General features: G+C 44.4%; 1 protein-coding gene across 3 annotated transcripts in view; it reads right to left on the reverse strand.

Annotated features, from left to right (window-relative positions):
• PARP8 (poly(ADP-ribose) polymerase family member 8) overlaps positions 1–22,103 on the reverse strand; it is a 505,058-nt gene that overhangs the window by 462,646 nt on the left and 20,309 nt on the right. For all 3 annotated transcript variants that reach the window (XR_004538173.1, XR_004538172.1, XM_033931570.1), the window contains exon 3: positions 14,448–14,485. Coding sequence is in view for 1 of the 3 variants with exons in the window: in XM_033931570.1 (XP_033787461.1) it covers positions 14,448–14,485 (38 nt within the window). In the remaining 2 variants the exon portion in view is untranslated. The remainder of the gene's footprint in view (positions 1–14,447; positions 14,486–22,103) is intronic.

The following is a 22,103-nucleotide window of genomic DNA, read 5'->3' on the forward strand; positions in this document are numbered from 1 at the left end:
TATTCAAACAAGGAGTACTTAGTAGGAAAAATACTCTTGAAAAGCTTTTAAAGAACATAAGAAAATAAGAAAATCCTTATTGGGTCAGACCAACGGTCCATCAAGCTCAGTAACACGTTCTCACGGTGGCCAATCTAGGTCACTAGTACCTAGCCAAAACCCAAGGTGTAGCAATATTCCATGCTACCGATATAGGGCAGTGACTTCTCCCGTGTCTTTCTCAATAACAGACTATGGACTTTTCCTCCAGGAACTTGTCCAAACCTTTTTTTAAACCAGCTACACTATCCGCTCTTACCACATCCTCTGGCAACGCGTTCCAGAGCTTAACTATTCTCTGAGTGAAAAAAAATTTCCTCCTATTGGTTTTAAAAGTATTTCCCTATAACTTCATTGTGTGTCCCCTAGTCTTTGTAATTTTTGATGGAGAGAAAAATCGATCCACTTGTACCCATTCTACTCCACTCAGGATTTTGTAGACTTCAATCATATCTCCCCCCTTCAGCCAAGCTGAAGAGCCCTAACCGTTTTAGTCTTTCCTCATACGAGAGGAGTGCCATCCCCTATACCATCTTGGTCGCTCTTTGAGCCTTTTCCAGCACCATTATATCTCTCTTGAGATAAGGAGACCAGAATTGAACGCAATACTCCAGATGAGGTTGCACCATGGAGTGATACAGGGAAATTATAACATTTTTAGTCTTGTTAACCATCCCTTTTTTAATAATTCCTAGCATAATTCCTAAATTGATTTTAAGTGCTTGGTTGATTACCATTATTTTTATATAAATTGTATTGCACTTTTTGTTGACATTAAAAACTAAATAAAGTTAAAAAAAAAATAATAATAATTCCTAGCATCCTATTTGCTTTTTTGGCTGCCACCACACATTGGGCAGAAGATTTCATCATATTGTCTACAATGATACCCAGATCTAACAAGTTGATGAAGACCGTCTTCTCTTGAACATACCACAAACCATGCATCCTGAGACTGTCTAAATGAGCCCCCCCAAGCAAAGATGAGGCGCGTCCATGTTGAGTACCTTCTGATGTTGAGGAATGTGAAACAGCAGATCCCTGGAAAGATTTGATGAATCCATCCATCATTGAAGGAATAGACGAAGGGGTGAGTGACTGATCTTTTGAGATAAGGGATCAAGAGCATGAGACCATTGAGATGCTGAACTCCACTGAGCTGTTCTGCCTCTTTGCTTTAATGGTCATTTTCTTCCTGGGGTGGATGGGGCCAGCTTTGCCCGGTGGGAAGCAAAGGGGATTCATTATTTGTTTCAATTGGTGGGGGATGATGGTAAGATCAAGTCCTTTGCCCACCTACGGGAGGACCTTGATCTCCCTCTCACTGATGGGTTTGCCTATATGCAGATTCATCATTGCCTTACTTCCCTACCATCTTGTCATTTAACGGCCTCTTGTCAGAAGTTGTTGTCCACGGCATTCACCATTGGATCACAGCTCTCTGTTCCTCTTAGATTTCACCATCACCACCTGCAGGATGAGTCCCCTCTGCTTGACCATACTAGATTGTGAGACGCTTGGGCTCGTGGCCTCAATGTTGTATTGCCTGATGATGTGATATTACAATCTGTTCGAAAATTGCCTGCCTTCCACAAATATACTATATTTTGAGAACAACATTATAAGCTAGTTTTACGATTGTACATTTCTCCTAAGAGGGCTTATCTCTCTGGGTTCCGGGTGTCGGCTGCCTGTCTTCGTTGTCAGGCACCTGAGGCTGGTTTGGGACATATGTGTTGGACCTGTCCTGCTGTTCGATCCTTCTGGGACGCCATTTTTCTTTTTGTAGAGCGCATATGGAACATTACTATACAATGTTCCCCTTTGTCCATATTTGGTGCATCTCTACATTATTTTCCCCACCGAAGGGGGACTGCTGCTTTTCTCAGGTGGATGGCGCTTGATGTTCTGAAATGCATTTTACTCAAATGGATGGAGGCAGAGGCTTCTGATTACTCCCTTTGGCGGTGTCGTCTGATTACACTCCTGATGTGGGAATGCAGGGATGTGCTGGATTTTTCTTCTCTACAGGGGCACCTTTTTCAATGCACTTGGGAGCCTTTCTGGAATACTATGACTCCCCTGGCTCGCAGCCGCTTATTGAATTGTTGATATGATGTTCTTTATACTTTCTTGGGTTCATTGCCTATGTATAATCTGTGTATTTGCCTGCCCAGTGGTTCCTTATATGATCTGTAGCTTGAAGGAGGACTGGGGGTGGTTGTGGTTCTACCTGCCAAATTGAGCGCTTGTTTTCTGTGTTATTTTGTACCATTGTCTTTCTTCTTGCTTGAGCTCAATAAAATATATTTGACAATAAATCGAAGACTAGATTAGATTAGAGTCTTGGAGAATTTCAGACTTCTCTCATATTACCTAGGAATCTCTCTCCGTTTGAATTCCCCCCCTACCCCCATGAGGCCTGCCAGCGAAGGTCTCCACTCCACAGGATTTGTATCCAGCTAAAACTGAGTGTGGCAAGTGGGGGGAAAATCCTTCTGATAGTTCAGCAGGAGTGAGAATTAAGAAACCTGCCCTTGTAACTTTAGAAATACTTTGGGAGACTATATAAGATTTGAATTCCTCTTTTTTGAAAAATGTGGACAGAATGGAAGGTGAATTAAAAAGTGCTTAAGAACATAAGAATTGCCACTGCTGAGTCAGACCAGTGGTCCATCATGCCCAGCAGTCCGCTCATGCAGCGGCCCTCTGGTCTAAGACCAGCACCCTAACTGAGACTAGCCCTACCAGCGCACGTTCTTGTTCAACAGAAACTTGTCTAATTTTGTCTTGAATCCTTGGAGGGTGTTTTCCCCTATAACAGCCTCTGGAAGGGCGTTCCAGCTTTCTACCACTCTCTGGGTGAAGAAGAACTTCCTTACGTTTGTACGGAATCTATCTCCTTTCAACTTTAGAGAGTGCCCTCTTGTTCTCCCTACCTTGGAGAGGGTGAACAACCTGTCCTTATCTACTAAGTCTATCCCCTTCAGTACCTTGAATGTTTCGATCATGTCTCCTCTCAATCTCCTCTGTTCGAGAGAGAAGAGGCCCAGTTTCTCTAAATTTTCGCTGTACGGCAGCTCCTCCAGCCCCTTAACCATCTTAGTCGCTCTTCTCTGGACCCTTTCGAGTAATATCGTGTCCTTCTTCAGGTACGGCGACCAGTGCTGGACGCAGTACTCCAGGTGAGGGCTTACCATGGCCCGGTACAGCAGCATGATAACCTTCCTTGATCTGTTCGTGATCCCCTTGTTTATCATTTCTAGCATTCTGTTTGCCCTTTTTGCTGCCGCCGCACATTATATAGACGGCTTCATCGACTTGTCGATCAGAACTCCCAAGTCCCTTTCCTGAGAGGTCTCTCCAAGTACATCCCTGGATATCCTGTATTCGTGCATGAGATTTTTGTTACCGACATGCATCACTTTACACTTATCCACGTTGAACCTCATCTGCCATGTCGATGCCCATTCCTCGAGCTTGATTATGTCACGTTGCAGATCTTCGCAATCCCCCTGCATCTTTACTACTCTGAATAATTTCGTATCATCCGCAAATTTAATCACCTTGCTCGTCGTACCTATGTCCAGATCATTTATAAAGATGTTAAAGAGCACGGGTCCAAGCACCGAGCCCTGCGGCACCCCACTGGTGATGCTCTTCCAGTCCGAGTATTGTCCATTTACCCCCACTCTCTGTTTCCTATGCTCCAGCCAGTTTTTAATCCACGTGAGTATTTCACTCTCAATTCCATGGCTTGCAATTTTCCGAAGTAGTCGTTCATGCGGAACCTCAGAGAGTGGTAGAAAGCTGGAATGCTCAGGGAGTTAAGGGAAGTCCTGGCATAACCATTATCTGTTCTTTTCAATCTTTCCCTAAGCACAGGAAGGGTCCCCTTGGACTGGAAAACCGCCAACGTAATCCCACTCCACAAAAAGGGCTGCAGGACAGAGACAGCAAACTACAGACCAGTGAGTCTCACGTCTATAGTGTGTAAACTCATGGAAACACTGATCAAACAGAATCTTGACACAATCCTAGATGAAGAAAAACTGCGTGATCCACACCAACACGGGTTCACTCAGGGCAGATCCTGCCAATCTAATCTGATTAGCTTTTTTGACTGGGTTACTAGACAACTGGACGCCGGAGAGTCACTGGACGTGGTATATTTGGACTTCAGTAAAGCATTTGATAGCGTCCCTCATCGAAGATTACTGAACAAGCTGAAATCGATAGGATTAGGAGACACTCTAACTACATGGGTTGGGGATTGGCTGAGCGGTAGACTTCAGAAGGTGGTGGTGAACGGTACCCCATCCGAAGCATCGGACGTGATCAGTGGAGTGCCGCAGGGCTCGGTCCTGGGCCCGATTCTATTTAACTTATTCATAAGAGATATGACGCAAGGACTTAGAGGAAGGGTATCACTGTTCGCCGACGCCGCCAAACTTTGCAACATAGTAGGCAAAAGCTTATTACCTGATAATATGACACACGACCTACTGTTGCTGGAACAATGGTCAACTACTTGGCAGCTAGGCTTCAATGCTAAAAAATGCAAGATAATGCATCTGGGTAAGAGAAACCCGCGTAGAACTTATGTACTAAATGGTGAGACCTTGGTTAGGACCACGGCGGAACGCGACCTAGGGGTGATCATTAGTGAGGACATGAAGGTTGCCAATCAAGTGGAGAAGGCTTCCTCCAGGGCAAGACAAATGATGGGGTGTATCCGCAGAGGTTTCGTCAGCAGGAGACCTGAAGTTATGATGCCGTTGTACAGAGCCATGGTGAGGCCTCACTTGGAGTACTGTGTTCAGTTTTGGAGACCACACTACCGAAAGGACGTGCTGAGGATCGAGTCGGTTCAGCGAACGGCCACCAGGATGGTCTTGGGGCTCAAGGATCTCACGTATGAAGAAAGATTTAAAAAATTGCGGCTGTACTCACTTGAGGAAAGAAGAGAACGGGGAGATATGATTGAAACATATAAGTACATCACGGGACACATCGAGTCAGAAGATGATATCTTCTGGCTCATGGGACCCTCGACCACCAGAGGGCATCCACTGAAAATCAGGGGAGGGAAGTTTCATGGCGACTCCAGGAAGTACTTCTTCACCGAAAGAGTAGTGGATCATTGGAACAGACTCCCACTCCAGGTGATAAAGGCCAGCAGCGTGACGGATTTTAAGAGAAAATGGGATACTCACGTGGGATCTTTAAGGGAGTAAATTCAGGGGAGGGGATACTTGGAATGGGCAGACTTGGTGGGCTATAGCCCTTTTCTGCTGCTTTTTTCTATGTTTCTATGTTTCTAACCTTGTCGAACGCCTTCTGAAAATCCAAATATACAATGTCGACTGGATCGCCCTTGTCTATCTGTCTGTTTACTCCCTCAAAGAAGTGCAGCAAGTTCGTCAAACACGATCTGCCTTTGCTAAAACCGTGCTGACTGGTCCTCATCAGCCCGTTTCCGTCAAGGTGATCAATGATGCTATCCTTTATCAGTGACTATCATCTTTCCCGGTACAGAGGTCAGACTCACCGGTCTGTAGTTCCCCAGATCTCCCCTCGAACCTTTCTTGAAGATCGGTGTAACATTCACTACCTTCCAGTCTTCCGGAATCTTTCCCGATTTGATCGACAGATTGGCTATTAGTTGAAGCAGTTCAGCTATGGTCCCTTTCAGTTCCTTGATGACCCTCGGATGGATGCCATCCGGTCCCGGAGATTTATCACTCTTAAGCCTATCAATCTGCCTACATACCTCCTCTAGACTGACCGTCAATCCTGTCAGCTTTCCGTCTTCGTTTCCAGCATATAGCCTGATGGGTTCCAGTATGCTGTGTACATCTTCTTCGGTAAATAGAGATGCAAAAAATGTGTTCAGTTTGTCAGCGATTGCTTTGTCCTCCTTTAGTGCTCCCTTTATTCCATGGTCATCCAAAGGTCCCACCACTTCATTTGCGGGTCGTTTCCCCTTAATATATCGAAAGAACGGCTTGAAGTTCTTCGCCTCCTTGGCTATTTTTTCCTCGTAGTCTCTTTTGGCCCCTTTTACCGCCTTAAGGCACCTGCGTTGATGTTGTTTGTGCTTGTTCCAGTTTTCATCCGTTTTTGACCTTTTCCATTCCTTAAATGAAGTTTTCTTGTCTCTGATCGCTTCCTTCACCTCTACAGTGAGCCACGCCGGTTCTTTGTTCTTTCCTCTTGGATCCCTTGTTGATACGTGGTATATATATATTTTGCGCCTCGGTGACTGTGTCTTTAAAAAGGGCCCAAGCTTGCTCTAGCGTTTTTACAGTGCTTATCCTCTTCTTAATCTTCTTCCCTACCATGAGTCTCATCCCTTCGTAATTCCCTTTTCGGAAGTTCAGTGCCGTGTTTTGGACCGTGTTTTGGATCTCCCCTGCGTCCAGATCAAAGCGGATCATATTGTGATCACTGCTTCCCAGCATCCCTTCTACTTCTACATCTTGTGCTGGTCCTCACAGGCCATTTAGAATTAAATCCAGAATTGCATTTCCTCTAGTATTTTCCTTGACAAGTTGTTCCAGGAAGCAATCGCCTACAGCATCCAAGAACTTGGTCTCTCTAATGCAGCCAGAGATGCCTAGGTTCCAGTCTATTCCCGGATAGTTGAAGTCATCCATGATAACTGTGTTGCCTCCCTTGCAGTTGCGTTTAATCTCGTCTGTCATTTCTCCATCAATTTCTTTGGACTGCCCTGGGGGTCGGTAGTAGATGCCGATCTTCATTTCCAGGCCATTTGTTCCTGGAATTTTGACCCATAGAGACTCTAACTTATCCGTCAGTTGTGGCGTGTTCTCTCCAGCAGATTCAATTTCCTCTTTGACGCCCCCACCTTTTTGAGCCATTCTGTCTCTGTGGTATAGTTTGTATCCCGGTAGCACAGTATCCCAGACGTTTACCTCAGTCTACCATATTTCCATGATGCCTATGATGTCAATGTTATCTTTTTGTGCTATGGCTTCTAATTCGCCCATCTTATTTGTAAGGCTCCTTGCGTTTGTGTACATACACTTGAGTTTGCAGTTTTTTCCTTTCTTGTATTTCCTTCCCTCTTGTGTCCTTTTCAATCTCTCTTGCCTGTAATCCGGTGAGTCTTTCCCCCTATCTTCTTGCACGGTATCCTCTGGGTATACCGGTTCCCGAACCATCGACTCTCTCTCTCTGTCGAGTGTCGGCTTTCCCCTTCTCCCTAGTTTAAAAACTTATTCACTTCTCTCTTGACGTTGCTTGCAAGTAGCCTCGTTCCGTCTCTGCTGAGGTGGAGTCCATCCTTCCTGTAGAGCTTGCTCTTCCCCCAGAACGTTGTCCAATTGCGCACAAAGTGGAATCCTTCTTCCTCACACCAGCACCGCATCCACGCGTTGACTGCTTGCAGCTCCATCTGCCTCTTCTCATCTGCCCTGGATACCGGCAGGATCTCCGAGAATGCTATCCTCTGCGTTCTGGTCTTCAGCTTCCTTCCTAGCATCCGGAACTGGTCCTTCAGTACTTCCCTGTTATAGTTCCTATTGCTCACGTTGTTCGTCCCCACATGGATTACCACCGCCGTATCTTCTTCTTCCACACTGTTGAGGATCCTGTCGATGCGGCTCACTATGTCTTCTACCTTGGCTTCTTAACAAATTGCCTCTCAGTCCCAAAGCTCAGCTCAGCAATTGGAGAAGGTAACATCTTTGGATCAAAAGATTGAGGAAGTACAACCTGGGAGTGGTTTTGGTAAAGAATAAGAACTTAACTCAAAAGGAAGATAGAATATCTGGAAATTAGTTAAGGAGAAATAACTTGTGGGTGTTTTTTAAACTTTCCCAAGTCCCCTTTGATATCTTCAGTGGAATTGTTAAGACAATATTTTAAAGAGATTCTCATAAAACCAGACTAAGCTCTTCCCCCGATTGTGAAAGTTCAATATGTTTCTGGGAGTGAAACGGGAAGGGCTGAAGCCTCTGTAATATCTGATCGGGTGGTGAACTTAACTGACCTTCCTGGAATCATCTCTTGAAATAGTAACACAGAGACTGACTTTAATTGTTACATTTGCTTCTCTTTTCTTGTTTATCAATTATTCTTTCGAGATTAGACTATTGTAATTCACTCCAAGTCTGACAAAAATAGTTTACAGAGACTTCAGCTGATTCAAAATACTGCAGCTAGGTTGATTTTCGGTAAAAATAAATTTGAACACGTATCTCTGCTTTTAGTTAAATTTCACTGGCTTCCAATAATCTCTAGGATATACTTCAAATGCGCTTATATAACCTTTAAGATCCTGTTTGTCATCTGTCCTTTATTAATCCCTCTGTCTTGGAATTCTAAAAGGCCTGGTCTGACTAGTACCATACAAAACTTTAAATGATCTTTTCCTTCACTGAAAGGCATGGAGGGGCATAATCAATAGGTCGTATAGAAGATCTGTGCGCCGGCAGCATTAGACGTCCTACAGAATGTGCAGATAATCGAAAGATGACTAAGTTGTTCGATTATCAGCACGAAGGACGTCCAAAAAAACATGTCCACAAGCGGTATACAAAGTGGCTAAATTGCCGACCAAATTGATGTTCATCCCCACAGGACATACATGTATTTTCGCCACCATCAGTTGTATGACCCGCTAGTCGTATAGCACTGCCTATCCATTAGGTGTCCTGGCACATGTCCTACTGATGTCACACAGTCCCCAACAATGTCCTGCATGCCCATATATAAACCTCCACATGGAAGTGCGACCCTTGTGGGTGTAGTAGACGTTGTGAGAGGAGTTAGGAGATTGGTGGATAGGTTAGATATATTGATTACTGAGTGGGATTGAGTGATTGGAGAGTGATTCTGTGAGTGGCAGTGTGAGAAAGTGAGAGAGAGTGTAAGGGTGACAGACAGGAGAGACAGTGTGAGTGATTGTGGGAGTAAGAGATCATGTAGTGAGGAAGGATGTGCTAGGAAGAGTGTGTGTGTGTGTGTGTGTGTGAAGAAGGGAACAGAATTACTCCCTAGGGGAGACGGAGTCCCTGGTAGAGCTCTGCCTCCAGTATGAGGCCAGGGTGTTTGGCCACAATGGCAGAACACAACCCCGTAACGTTGCGATGAGGGCCTGGTCCAGAATTTGTGACACCCTGCATAGGCGAGAATCACCCAGTACCCATCACTATGTAAGGCCACACAGGTAGCCAGTGTGTCCTAATCTGAAAACCTGTCACCTATTGCCCCCCCCCCCTTCTTTCAAGGAGGTTCTTGCTTATTGTGTGTTCAATAAATATATATATCACAGATATAAAGGAAAAGTAGGAGTTTGTATGTATATATCTATATCTATATCTATAGAGAAAGATAGAAAGATGTCATAGATATATAAAGAAAGATAACAATATCTTGGCAGGCAGATGTTTCATCTCTGGATATGTCCCTACCTCATCAGAATATGCATGACAGATGTGATGTGCTCAGTGCCCTCATAACCCTGCATATCTTTGAAAAGGGGGATGCAAAGGACTGTCATCTGACCCGATTCTCCACAATGTTCTTCTTGCAGGCGTTATGGGGTGTACCGTGACCTCGAGACCCTGAGGCGCAGGTATCGCAGGGTGAACCGGGACAATCCAGCCCTCATCCGGCACACCAGACACCCCCTCAGAGTTGGACGTATGTGCCATCCTCCCCCTCCCACACACACACACACACAGTATCTCTACAATAGGACTAGAAAAAAGGGGGTGGCTTGGCGATAATTTTAAAAGAATCTTTTGATTTTAATAGGATAGATTTTAAAAACTACTGAGGATTTGGAAATTTTAACTTGTAAGGTTTCTAATGTCCAACTGGAAGAATCATTGCTCGTAACACTATTTTGTATCCCTCCTATAACATCGGGATCTGGATAGTCCCTTCAGTTGTCATTATCCCTCCTTTCTCTGCACCCCACATCAATAACACAAAACACATTAATGTGGTAAATAGCCGTAGCTCTTTATTAAATCACATTAACCAATAAATTAACTTGCATAAATTAACATCATTAACATATTGAACCTCAATTAACAATCAACCTCAGCAAGCTCCTCCCGAGCTACCCTGTGTAAACAGTACCTTTGCCCCCGACCCCACCACCAACAGCAAGTGTCTGAGGGGTGGCATGACCTCATGCCCCTTTAACCCGGGTCACCTGACCCCAAGGCACGGCTCCCAGCTGGCCCACCGCTCATCGCCGGATGAGCCCCAGCACCCAGTAGCTCGGGAGACCCGCCTCCCATGCCACTCAATCTCATTAAAGGGAGGGAGGGTGGGCAAATTCTGCCTTGGAGGACCTGCAACGAACTTAGTCCTCCAAGGCTCGTATCTAAAACCCTCTGCAGAAACGCCCCCTTTTTCTACACTACCCTACCCCTGCCTCTCCTTTTGGCGCGAACCCCTCCCCTTCTTCGATACACTTCTCCTTCTAACGGTTCTCATCCACCACCACCCCCCCTTCCCTACCTTGCCTGAATACAACCCCAGGGCCTCCCAGCCCCGTGTTAAACTCCGCCCTTTGAGACCAGCTCTCGTGCTCCTTCAAATATGGCTAAATGCCAAAGAAGAATTTTTTTAGTTCCTCACTACTAACACCTTGAGGGGATTATATAACGTTTTATTGGGTGATATAAACATGCATTTGGAACAAGTGGGAAAACCAAAATTGATTGAAATAGATACCCTTTTAACAACTCTTGGATTTTTAATACCAGATATAGAAGAAACACATGATAAAGGACATCAATTATACTTAGTTACTTTCTCACAAAAAGAAATACCTGATACAAAGATTCAATACTGGGAGAAATGTATCTGGTCAGACCATTACATTTGTAACTTTGATTTACGTTGGTAAAAGAAGCAATCTTTTCCAAAATACAGAAGTAAAAACACAAAGCCAAAAAGAATTACTAGTAGAGGAATTATAAATACAATTAAATTCTGGGCTCATTATGAATTATATCCTAAAATTGAGGAAGATCTGTATTTCCCTACAAAATGGGGAAAGTTTAGTAAGGAAGTACTACATCAAATAGCACCACTTAAATCTTACAAAAAGAAAGAGAGGGTGTTAAATAAGTGGTTCGACTCTGAATTACTAGCTTTTAAACAGGAATTGAGAAAACTGGAAAGAATTTGGTATAAATCAAATAAAATAAATTGGAAACAAAAAATGAAAAATTATAACTCCGATTAAAGAAAAACATTAAAAACATTACGCACAGAAAATAGACACATCTAAAATAAATAGTAGAGAATTGTTTAAGCTGGTAAGCAAGTTAACAGACACAAATCGGATCCTGCAAAAGGATCATGAATGTACTCCATCAGCGGAAATCCTAGCCAAATTCTTAAATAACAAATTCTAGACTTGAGAGCTACTATACCTCTGTCTACAGCTGACTCTGAATTCCAATCTGAACTTCATGAAAAGGAGCCCAGTGTGGACATGTTCTGGGACCATTTTGAATTTCCAAATTTGCATAAATTTTCAATTTTGTTTAACAAATATACTAAATCAAACTGTTTGCTGGATGAATGTCCTAAGATTATGAAAGATGCAACACTCGATTTTAAAAGGGATTTATTAAATTGGGTAATTACTACTCTTACCAGAGGGGTATTTTATGAGGAAATGGGACACATTTTGATTACACCTATCCCTAAAAGACCAGAAGACCTCAATTGCCCTGAAACCCTGAGGCCCATAGCGAGTATCCCCTTATTTACCAAACTCTTGGAAGGATTGGTTAACTTAGAATTAGTGAACTATCTAGATAAATTTAATATCCTTAATGAACATCAATCAGGATTTAGAAAAGGTTTTAGTACTAGGACAGTTTTAGCTTCAATTCTTAATCACCTTTATGGTCTTTTTAGTAAAGGTACTAATGCCCTGATTTTGCAACTAGATTTTAGCAGCGCTTTTGATCTGGTTGATCATGAAATAATGTTACACTGCCTAGATGCAATAGGGCTTTTGGGAAGAGTCTGGAACTGGTTTCAGGGTTTTCTCACAAAAAGATCATACCGAGTGGTATGCGAAGGGAAATACTCTGGTTCTTGGAAAACCCATCGGGGGTACCTCAGGGTTCCCCGTTATCACCCACCTTATTTAATATTTACATCTCGTCCTTAGGACATTTAATGCAAAAGTTGAATTTAAATTTTTATATATATGCAGATGATATTTCGATTTTAATTCTCTTAAACAACATAACAAATGAAATTTCAGAACACATCTATAATAATAAAATGCTAAGCGTGCATGCGCACTCTTAATGCCATGTTGCCTGATCTGTAGTTCCGTGGCCGGCAGAGTGCGCATGTGCGCTTACCACGCATCTCTCTGTCTTGCAGCGGGCTTCCGGCTCCGGCCAAAGTTCATTTTTTTGTTCAAAGCCCCCGCCACGGCTCCTCTATCAAACCTCACCAGTCAGAGAAGACTTCCGACTCTGGCGGGGATCGAGAGAGGAGACGCAGCGTCGGCTTTGAACTAAAAAATGAACTTTGGCTGGTCGGAGCCAGCAAGCCCGCTGCGAGACAAAGACATGGCTCCCTTACTGCCCCCCTCTTCCCTTCCCGCGGTCCCGACTACAACCCTGTCAATTCCAGCAGCGTGTGCAGCACTGTACACACGCTGCTTCAGGGCCTTCTACTGCCCTGATTTGCTCTGCCGCGTCCAAGCTCTGGTAATAACCAGGAGTGAGCCCTGCTACTAGGGGAGCAGTCCCCAAGCTTTCCATAAGTGTTAGTGCAGGCTTGTTATGTAGATGCCCTGTGAAAGGGTTGCCCTCCCAGCCACAGACTTCTGATAGAAGAGGCTGTGTCCTCTCCAAAGCAGAGCTGCACTGGGAGACTTCTGAAGCACCGAGAAGCCTCAATTTCAGGATAAAACTATGAAAATAATAAACTGAAATCAGAGCAGATCAGACAAGACACCTTCAATTCATGTGTAGAAGGTAAAACTGTCCAGCCCAGACAAGTGATACAGGAGGCAGAGCCCCAAAAAATGTACATAATGCCTTATGCACAACTTGCAATTAGGAGGTGAATAATCCATTGGTTTAAGACTCATATGCCTGTTGACAGGGCCGCCATCAGGGCAGTACTACCAGTCCTGCATTCAGGGGCCCGGAGCTGATAGGGGGCCCGGGCTCCCCCAGGGTCGCAAGCATAATCTCCTCTCCTTACCTGCCCTGCCGCAGCACACAGCCGAACGGAAGTCTTCCCGATGCAGCTGTGGATGTGTAAGGACAGGCTGAGGAGGATGGATGGGAAGGAAGGAAGGTGCACATATCAACATATCGTACATTTTTAACATGCATGATGCAGCTATAGGCAAGCTGAGGAGGATGGGATCATACAGATGTGTATGTTCAGATATGCGCTCAGATGTGTATGTTTAGATATGCGCTCACATATATAGTCGGATGTGTATGTTCAGATATGCGCTCAGATGTGTATGTTTAGATATGCGCTCAGATGTGTAGTTTTTTCTGATATATTTATTAAGCTTACAGTATTTATAAAAACACATTTAATATTTGTTTCAAAAAATATTGTGCAATTGTGATCTACTTCTGGCCTACAAAGGTCAAAAGAAATCCTTAACTGAGATTTTACATTCAAAAGTGAATTATAGCTACTAGCACTATTATTTATTAGTTATTTATTATGCAGATGTTTGTTAGTTTGTTATTAGTTCAATATTAGACATATGTTAATTTAGAATAGATAGGTATAGATTAGTTTAGTTTAGTTTAGGTTAGGTTAGGGCCCTGCTGAAAGAGTCTACCTTGACGTGGTTGCAGGCTTACAAATCTTTTGGTCAAAGAGTGCGGCGACAGAGAAAAGTATGTGTGTATTCGGCCTATGGAAGAAGGGGGGGGTCGGGGGGGGGAAGGAGTGCGTGGGGGGCCCAATAGGATTGCTCAGTAAGGGGCCCAGAAATTTCTGATGGCGGCACTGCCTGTTGAACTAGAATAGTCAGTCAATGATATAACAGGTTTAGCAGAATCTTTGTATGTATACAAGCTTTTGTAAAGTGATCAAGTTTCAAGTTTTATTAGGATTTTATATACCGACTCTCAAGGTTATCTAAGAGGTTTTACAATCAGGCACTCAAGCATTTTCCCTATCTGTCCCGGTGGGCTCACAATCTATCTAACGTACCTGGGGCTACGGAGGACTGAGTGACTTGCCCAGGGTCACAAGGAGCAGTGCGGGGTTTGAACCCACAACCCCAGGAATATGCTAATTGTAACCCACTTAGAATTCCGTTATGTGAGGATTTAGCAGGATATAAGTCGACATAACATAATATAATTATCTCAATGATGATATAAAAAAAAAAAGATATTTTTTACCTGGATAATCTTCAGATACATGTACTGAATAAGCCACACTAAAAATAAAAATGTGAGAGACTGTTAAAGAAAACCATTTACAAAAGATTACTACTCTTATACTTCTCATAATTTCATTCATAAAGTTACAAACAGGTTTAGAATAGAAACAAGCATTTTTAAATACAAGGGATAGCAAATATACATCCCATTGACTAAGCCACATGAAAATATTGGAATTGTCAAAAATTAATGGCCAAACTTAACACATTCATAACTGCAAAACCTCTGCATTAACTACTGGGACATATCCAATTAACACAAAGAAAAAAGAACACATTAACTATATTGCAGATAACACTGATGTATTTCATGTTACTTACTAAGGCGGTGTTAACGGCTCCATTAACAATTAAAATTCTGTACCATAGTGTATATAAATTAAGTATAAGATGCAATTCCCACACACTCCCCCATCCCCAACTATTTCATGTTTCTCATGTAACACATGAATTGGTGTGTGCTAAGCATCAATAATAATAATAATGTATAAAGTTTTATATACCGTCACCTCCCTTTAGTTCAGGACAGTTTACAGTTAAAGAGAACAAGAGTGTTTAAACATACTGTCCTCAAACAATTACCAAAATCAACAAAGAGGCACTGGAGATGTCACATCCAACCTGTGGACACTGAGGCCCGGATTCTGTATAGGACGCCTGTCCCGGGTGTCTTATACAGAATCGGAACAAAACCCGCCCAAAGTAAACCCGATTCTATAACCGACGTCCATGTTGCAGACGCCGGTTACAGAATCGGGTTTTTTAGAGTTTAGATGTGGCCGCTATACTTTATCGCGGCAAGGGATTTCCCTGCCGCGATTAGTATAGCGGCCACAACTACGGCCGCCAGTCTCCCCAACCCCCCCTTCGCCCCCCCGACGTTCGCGGCAGGAGGGTGCCCCATCAAATAAACGTTAAACAGACACCAATGGCAATCAGGATCCCTAGAGGACAAGGCCTGCAACTCAGAAACTCGCCGGGCTGGAGCCATGGCCATAAGAATCACTGTTTTCAATGTCACATGCTTTTGAGGGTCATTAGACCACAGTTCTTCAACCGCCGGTCCGTGGACCGGTGCCGGTCCGCAGGAAATTTTTGCCGGTCCGCACAGGGCCGGCAAGATTGACTCCCTTCAATTTCCTGCCGGTCTGCGCTGGGCCGGAGAGATCTTGGGGAGCCTCCGACAGTGGCTTTCTCCCCTCTCTGCAGCTCTCCTTTACTTCCCAGCGCAGCGATTCCCGAAGGCAGCCTCGGGGCTTTTGCTGAGTCGCGGCTGCCTCTGATGATACAACTTCCTCTTTCCTCAGAGGCAGCGCGACCAAACAAAGGACCCGAGGCTGCCTTCCTGAATCACTGCGCTGAGAAGTAAGGAGAGCTGCTGGGAGGGGAGAAAGCCACTATTGGAGTCTGGGAAGCTGCTGGGCAAGGGGAAACAGGGACAATTGCTACTGGAGAGGGAGAAGGAGAGATGCTGCTGGGAGGGGAGGAGGGAAAGGAGTCTGGGAAGCTTCTGGGCAAAGGAAAAAAGGGACAGCTGCTACTGGAGAGGGAGAAGGAGAGATGCTGCTGGGAGGGGAGGAAGGGAAGAGAGTTACTGCTGGACAGGAGGAGGGAAGGGAGAATGAAAAAAGGAAGGAAACAGCTGGCAGAGAGATTAGAGGAGGGGAAGGGGAGACACAGGCATGAGAAAGTAGAGAGATTGATGATAGGAAGGGGTCAGCAGAAAAATAAGCAGAGAGGGACAACGATGATAGATCTGGTGTAGGAGAGATAAAAATGAAGAGAGCAGTGAAGCTAGAATGAATCATGTAAAAAGGAGAGAGGGGGCACAAGCTGGATGGAAAGGGGAGAGGGGCATAAAAAGAAGACAGATACCATATGGAAGGGGGAGAGGACAGACAGTGGTTGGAAGGGGCAGATGCTGGATTGAAGAGACAGAGAGGGCAGACACTGGAAGGAAGAGAGTGAAAAGAAGATTGAAAGCAGAAACCAGAGATGAAAAAAAGGTAGAAAAAAATAATTTTATTTCTATTTTATGATTAGAATATATCAGATTTGAAATATATATCATGCTAGACCTGGTGTTAGACATAACTGGGGACTGCAAAACCCAGGCAGTGCTTCTTTCGCTTCCAGCTGACTTAGGGTGCTCTCTAACCAGAGGGCAGTTGCCCTAGTTGCACTCCCCTAAAACTATTCCTGTCATGTGTGACTGCAGTATTCTGTTAGCATGATATTTCTGTGTAGCATTCTGTAATAATTTGGCTTGTTCAGTTTTCTTGATAGTAGAGGGGATATATGTGAAGGGGAGGGGAGACAGGGGTTTTGTTGATCCTTGCTCTGAATTATGTGTATTTATAAAATGATAATTGTACAGAATATTGTTTCTTTTTATACTTTAATAAAATACATTCAATATAAAATCATAACTGAGGCTTGTGTGGATGGGATCAGATGATTTGTGGGGACCGAGCTCGCGGAGATGGGGCGGAAACGGGGTTTTTAAATTTTAGTCCTAGTAGTTTGCCAGTCCACAAAATAATTCTTTTTTTTTCTGCCGATCCACGGGTGTAAAAAGGTTGAAGAACACTGCATTAGACAAAGGTTCAAACAGGGCCATTTGAAAACTCCTAAAACTGTACTCTGGATAGGGTTTCTTAACAGGTGGAGGAATATGCTGTACTCTTGTCAGGAACTGAACTACAGCAGACTGAGAAGCAAGCGAAGAGTGAGACACCTGGCCCCTGTAACAATCAATGGTTGCCACTCGAAGCCGATGGGAGTTATACACTAAGTTACTGGCTACATCCTCGTGCAAAAAAGAAAGAACATAAGACACAGAAGTCTGGAAGGACTAAATACCTTGAGAATTACCAAAGAATGGAAAACCCTCCAGACGCTAGCGTAAGCCATAGATGTAGTCATCTGTTTTGCCTGGAGAAAAGTAAAAAAATCCATTCCAAATAAGCTTTAAGCCTCAACTATGACTTTCCAAGATATAGACCGTAATACCCAAGTGGGGCAAATTTCCATGTTTATCGACCCCTGGGTGGAGGTACCAGAAACCACAACGGCTCGCCCACTGACAAAACATTCAGATCCATATAGCATAGACAAAACAGAAAATCAGGAGCTACCAGGATCTCCCATGCCGTAAAAGTGGGCCATGAGATGAAACACACATGCGATCATCGTCCAAGGGAAGGAAAATGACCAGAGGCCAGTAAAGAGACAACGTGTCTACCCACTCTGACTCCCGGTCCCTGTGTCTGGTGAAGAACCAAGGAATATTTGAATTTTGAGACAAGGCCATGATTTCTAGTTCAAGGAGATCTCATCTCTGCACAATTAGCTGGAACTCCTGGGCGGACTGTTCCCAATTTTTGAAATGGAGAAGATTCTCGCTTAGGAAGTCTGTCTAAACATTTTTCCTAAAACGCTAGGCTGATCGTCCACAACTCCAGAAGATTGAGCGAGAAGTGAGCCTCCTGATGAGACCATACTCCTTGTGCTGAGGATTGAAGGCACTGAGCTCCCTAATCCAACAGACTGGCATCCTTGGTAACTATGGGTCCAGCAATGACTTGGAACAGATTGATCTCGCTACGCCAGCAACTTATACTGAGCGATGTTTGAGGATTCCACTAGAGACTATGATTGCAGCCTTGAGATACTGGGATCTACCAGAACAGAAACAACTGCTGCAGTGTTCTCATGTTAAAGCGAGCCCAAGGCCCCACTTTCAGAATTGCCACCATGAGTAGAACCTGTACCTAATCCCATACTCTCGATCTGTGTAACTGAAGAAGAAGGCAAACCTGAGACTGTAATTTGTCGCCCTGGTCTCTGGGAAGAAACACATTTCCACCTTCGTGTCACCCCGCCCGAGATGTTGCAATGATGGGGATGGGTTAAGAGAGCTCTTTGAAAATTTGAAGATCCACTCCAAAGATTGAAAAAAAGAGAAATCACACGTTTCTGTCATTGTCCAACTGTGCTGTCTGGAAGATGCCAGAATCAATCAGTGATCCAAAACAGAATGTATTTGAATCCCCTCTTTGCAATGAAAACAGCGGCAGAACTATCATCCCCATTGAAAATATAGTGGAGCGGTAGCTAGATCAAAAGGCATCTGTAGAAACTTATAGCGTTGCCCGAGGATGGCAAAGCGAAGATACCACTGATGCGTTGAGCATATGAGAGTATGAAATCAATCTTCTTTGAAATGGAGCAGTGTAAGGAACCCCTATAGTGGAACCGCTGTAATGACCGATCTCACAGGTTCCGTATGGAAATGTCTGGTTTTGGTAAACTAAGAGAGTTTAAGATCCAGCACTGGCCTGACCAATTCCCCCCTTCAAGGGCATTATAAAGAAAATTGAAGACTTCTCTTGCCCCTTTGGTCCGGAGGAACTGAAACTACTCTCCCAAGTTCTATTAGCACTTAAATGGGGCCCCTCACCAATTTCACCTTTGACTACTCAATACCCGGCGACCTCAAGAAAGAATCTGGAATGGGAGATCATAAGAATTGCTGTTGCTGGGTCAGACCAGTGGTCCATCGTGCCCAGCAGTCTGCTCAAGCAGCGGCCCACTGGTCAAAGACCATCCCACTAACTAAGACTAGCCCTAACTGCGCACGTTACGGTTCAGCAGGAACTTGTCTAACTTTGTCTTGAATCCCTGGAGGATGTTTTCCCCTATGACAGACTACGTTCCAGTTTTCCACCACTCTCTGGGTGAAGAAAAACTTCCTTATGTTCGTACGGAATCTATCCCCTTTCAATTTTAGAGAGTGCTCTCTTGTTCTCCCTACCTTGAAGAGGGTAAACAACCTCTCCACCCATCTATTCCCTTCAGCACCTTGAATGTTTCGATCATGTCCCCTCTCAATCTCCTCTGCTCAAGGGAGAAGAGGGCCAGTTTCTCTGATCTTTCGCTGTACGGCAACTCCTCCAGCCCCTTAACCATCTTAGTTGCTCTTCTCTGAACCCTTTCGAGTAATACTGTGTCCTTCTTCATGTACGATGACCAGTGCTGGACACAGTATTCCAGGTGAGGGCGCACCATGGCCCGGTACAGCGGCATGATAACCTTTTCTGATCTGTTCATGATGCCTTTCTTTCTCATTCCTAGCATTCTGTTCGCCCTTTTCGCCGCCACAGCACATTGCACAGACGGCTTCATCGACTTGTTGATCAGAACTCCCAAGTCTCTTTCCTGGGAGGTCTCTCCAAGTACTGCCCCGGACATCCTATATTTGTGCATGAGATGTTATCGACATGTATCACTTTACACTTATCCACGTTGAACCTTATCTGCCATGTCGATGCCCATTCCTCGAGCCTGATTATGTCACGTTGCAGATCTTCGCAATCCCCCCGTGTCTTTACTGTTCTGAATAACTTTGTATCGTCCACAAATTTAATCACCTCACTCATCGTACCTATGTCTAGATCGTTTATAAAGATGTTGAAGAGCACGGGGCACCCCCACTGGTGACACTCTTCCAGTCTGAGTATTGTCCATTTACCCCCCACTCTCCAGAAGTTTTTAATCCACCTGAGTATTTCACCCTCGATTCCATGGCTTGCAATTTTTCAAAGTAGTCGTTCATGCGGAACCTTGTTAAATGCCTTCTGAAAATCCAGATATACAATGTCGACCGGGTCAATCTTGTCTATCTGCCTGTTTACTCCCTACTCCCTCGAAGAAGTGCAGCAAGTTCGTCAAACAAGATCTGCCTTTGCTGAAACCGTGCTAGCTGGTCCTCGTCAGGCCGTGTCCATCAAGGTGATCAATGATGCGGTTTTTTATCAGCACCTCTACCATCTTCCCCGGTACCGGTCTGTAGTTCCCCAGTCTCCCCTCGAACCTTTTTTGAAGATTGACGTAACATTCGCCACCTTCCAGTCTTCCGGAATCTTTCCCAATTTGATCGACAGAGTGGCTATTAGCTGAAGCAGTTTAGCTATAGTCCCTTTCAGTTCCTTGATGACCCTGGGATGGATACCATCTGGTCCCGGGGATTTATTGCTCTTAAGCCTATCAATTTGCGTACATACCTCTTCTAGACTGACCGTGAACCCTGTCAGTTTCCCATTTTCGCTCCCAGAATATAGCCTAATGGGTTCCGGTATGCTGTGTGTATTCTCTTCAGTAAATACAGACGCAAAAAATGTGTTCAGTCTGTCGGCAATTGCTTTGTCCTCCTTTAGCGCTCTCTTTATTCCTTGATCATCCAACGGTCCCACTGCTTCCTTCGTGGGTCGTTTCTCCTTAATATATCGAAAGAATGGCTTGAAGTTTTTTGCCTCCTTGGCTATTTTTTCCTCATAGTTTCTTTTGGCGCCTTTTACCGCCTTATTGCACCTGCATTGGTGTCGTTTGTGCTTATTCCAGTTTTTGCCCGTTTTTAACCTTTTCCATTCCTTAAATGAAGTTTTTTTGTCTCCGATCGCTTCCTTTACCTTTACAGTGAGCCACGCCGGTTCTTTGTTCATTTTCTTCTTTGATCCCTTGTTGATATGCGGTATATATAGATTTTGCGCCTCGGTGACCGTATCCTTAAAAAAGGGACCAAGCTTGCTCTAGTGTTTTTACAATGTTCATCCTCCTCAATCTTCTTTCCCACCATGCATCTCATCCCTTTGTAATTCCCTTTTCGGAAGTTCAGAGCCGTGGCCATCATTCTGGACCGATGTTTCGCCCCTGTGTCCAGGTCGTAGCGGATCATATTGTGATCGCTGTTTCCCAGCGTCCCTTCTACTTCTACAGCTTGTGCTGGTCCTCGTAGTCCATTTAGAATTAAGTCCAGAAAGCACAGTTACTTACCATAACAGGTGTTATCCAGGGACAGCAGGCAGCTATTCTCACATATGGGTGACGTCATCGACGGAGCCCAGATGCGGATGCCTCACAAGCAGACTTGCTTGAAGAAACTCGAAGTTTCGAGTCGCTCACACCGCGCATGCGCGAGTGCCTTCCCGCCCAGCACAGGCCGCGTCTCCTCAGTTCAGATAGCTAGCAGAGAAGCCAACCAGGGGAGGTAGGTGGGTTGTGAGATAACACCTGTTACGGTAAGTAACTGTGCTTTATCCCAGGACAAGCAGGCAGGTATTCTCACATATGGGTGACCTCCAAACTAACCAGAATGGGATGGTGGGAGTGTTGGCAATTTAGGAGAATAAATTTGTAATACTGTTTGGCCAAACTGTCCATCCCGTCTGGAGAAAGTATCCAGACAATAGTGAGAACTGAAGATATGAACTGAGGACCAAGTAGCAGCTCTACAAATTTCCTTAATAGGTGTAGATCTGAGGAAAGCTACTGAACCTGCCATTGTTCTGACTTTATGGGCTGTGACTTTACTGTGAAGGGGTAATCCAGCCTGGGCATAGCAGAAAGAGATACAAGCCACCATCCAATTGAAGATGGTACGCTTAGAAATAGGATGGCCCAACTTATTTGCATCGAAGGAAACAAAAAGTTGAGGAGCAGTTCTGTGTGGTTTGGTATGTTCCAAGTAGAAGGCCAAAGCACGTTTACAGTCCAGAGTATGAAGAGCTGATTCTCCAGGGTGAGAATGAGACTTTGGAAAAAACACTGGAAGTAC

Source organism: Geotrypetes seraphini, chromosome 1, assembly GCF_902459505.1.
Source record: "Geotrypetes seraphini chromosome 1, aGeoSer1.1, whole genome shotgun sequence".
Lineage (NCBI taxonomy): Eukaryota > Metazoa > Chordata > Amphibia > Gymnophiona > Dermophiidae > Geotrypetes > Geotrypetes seraphini.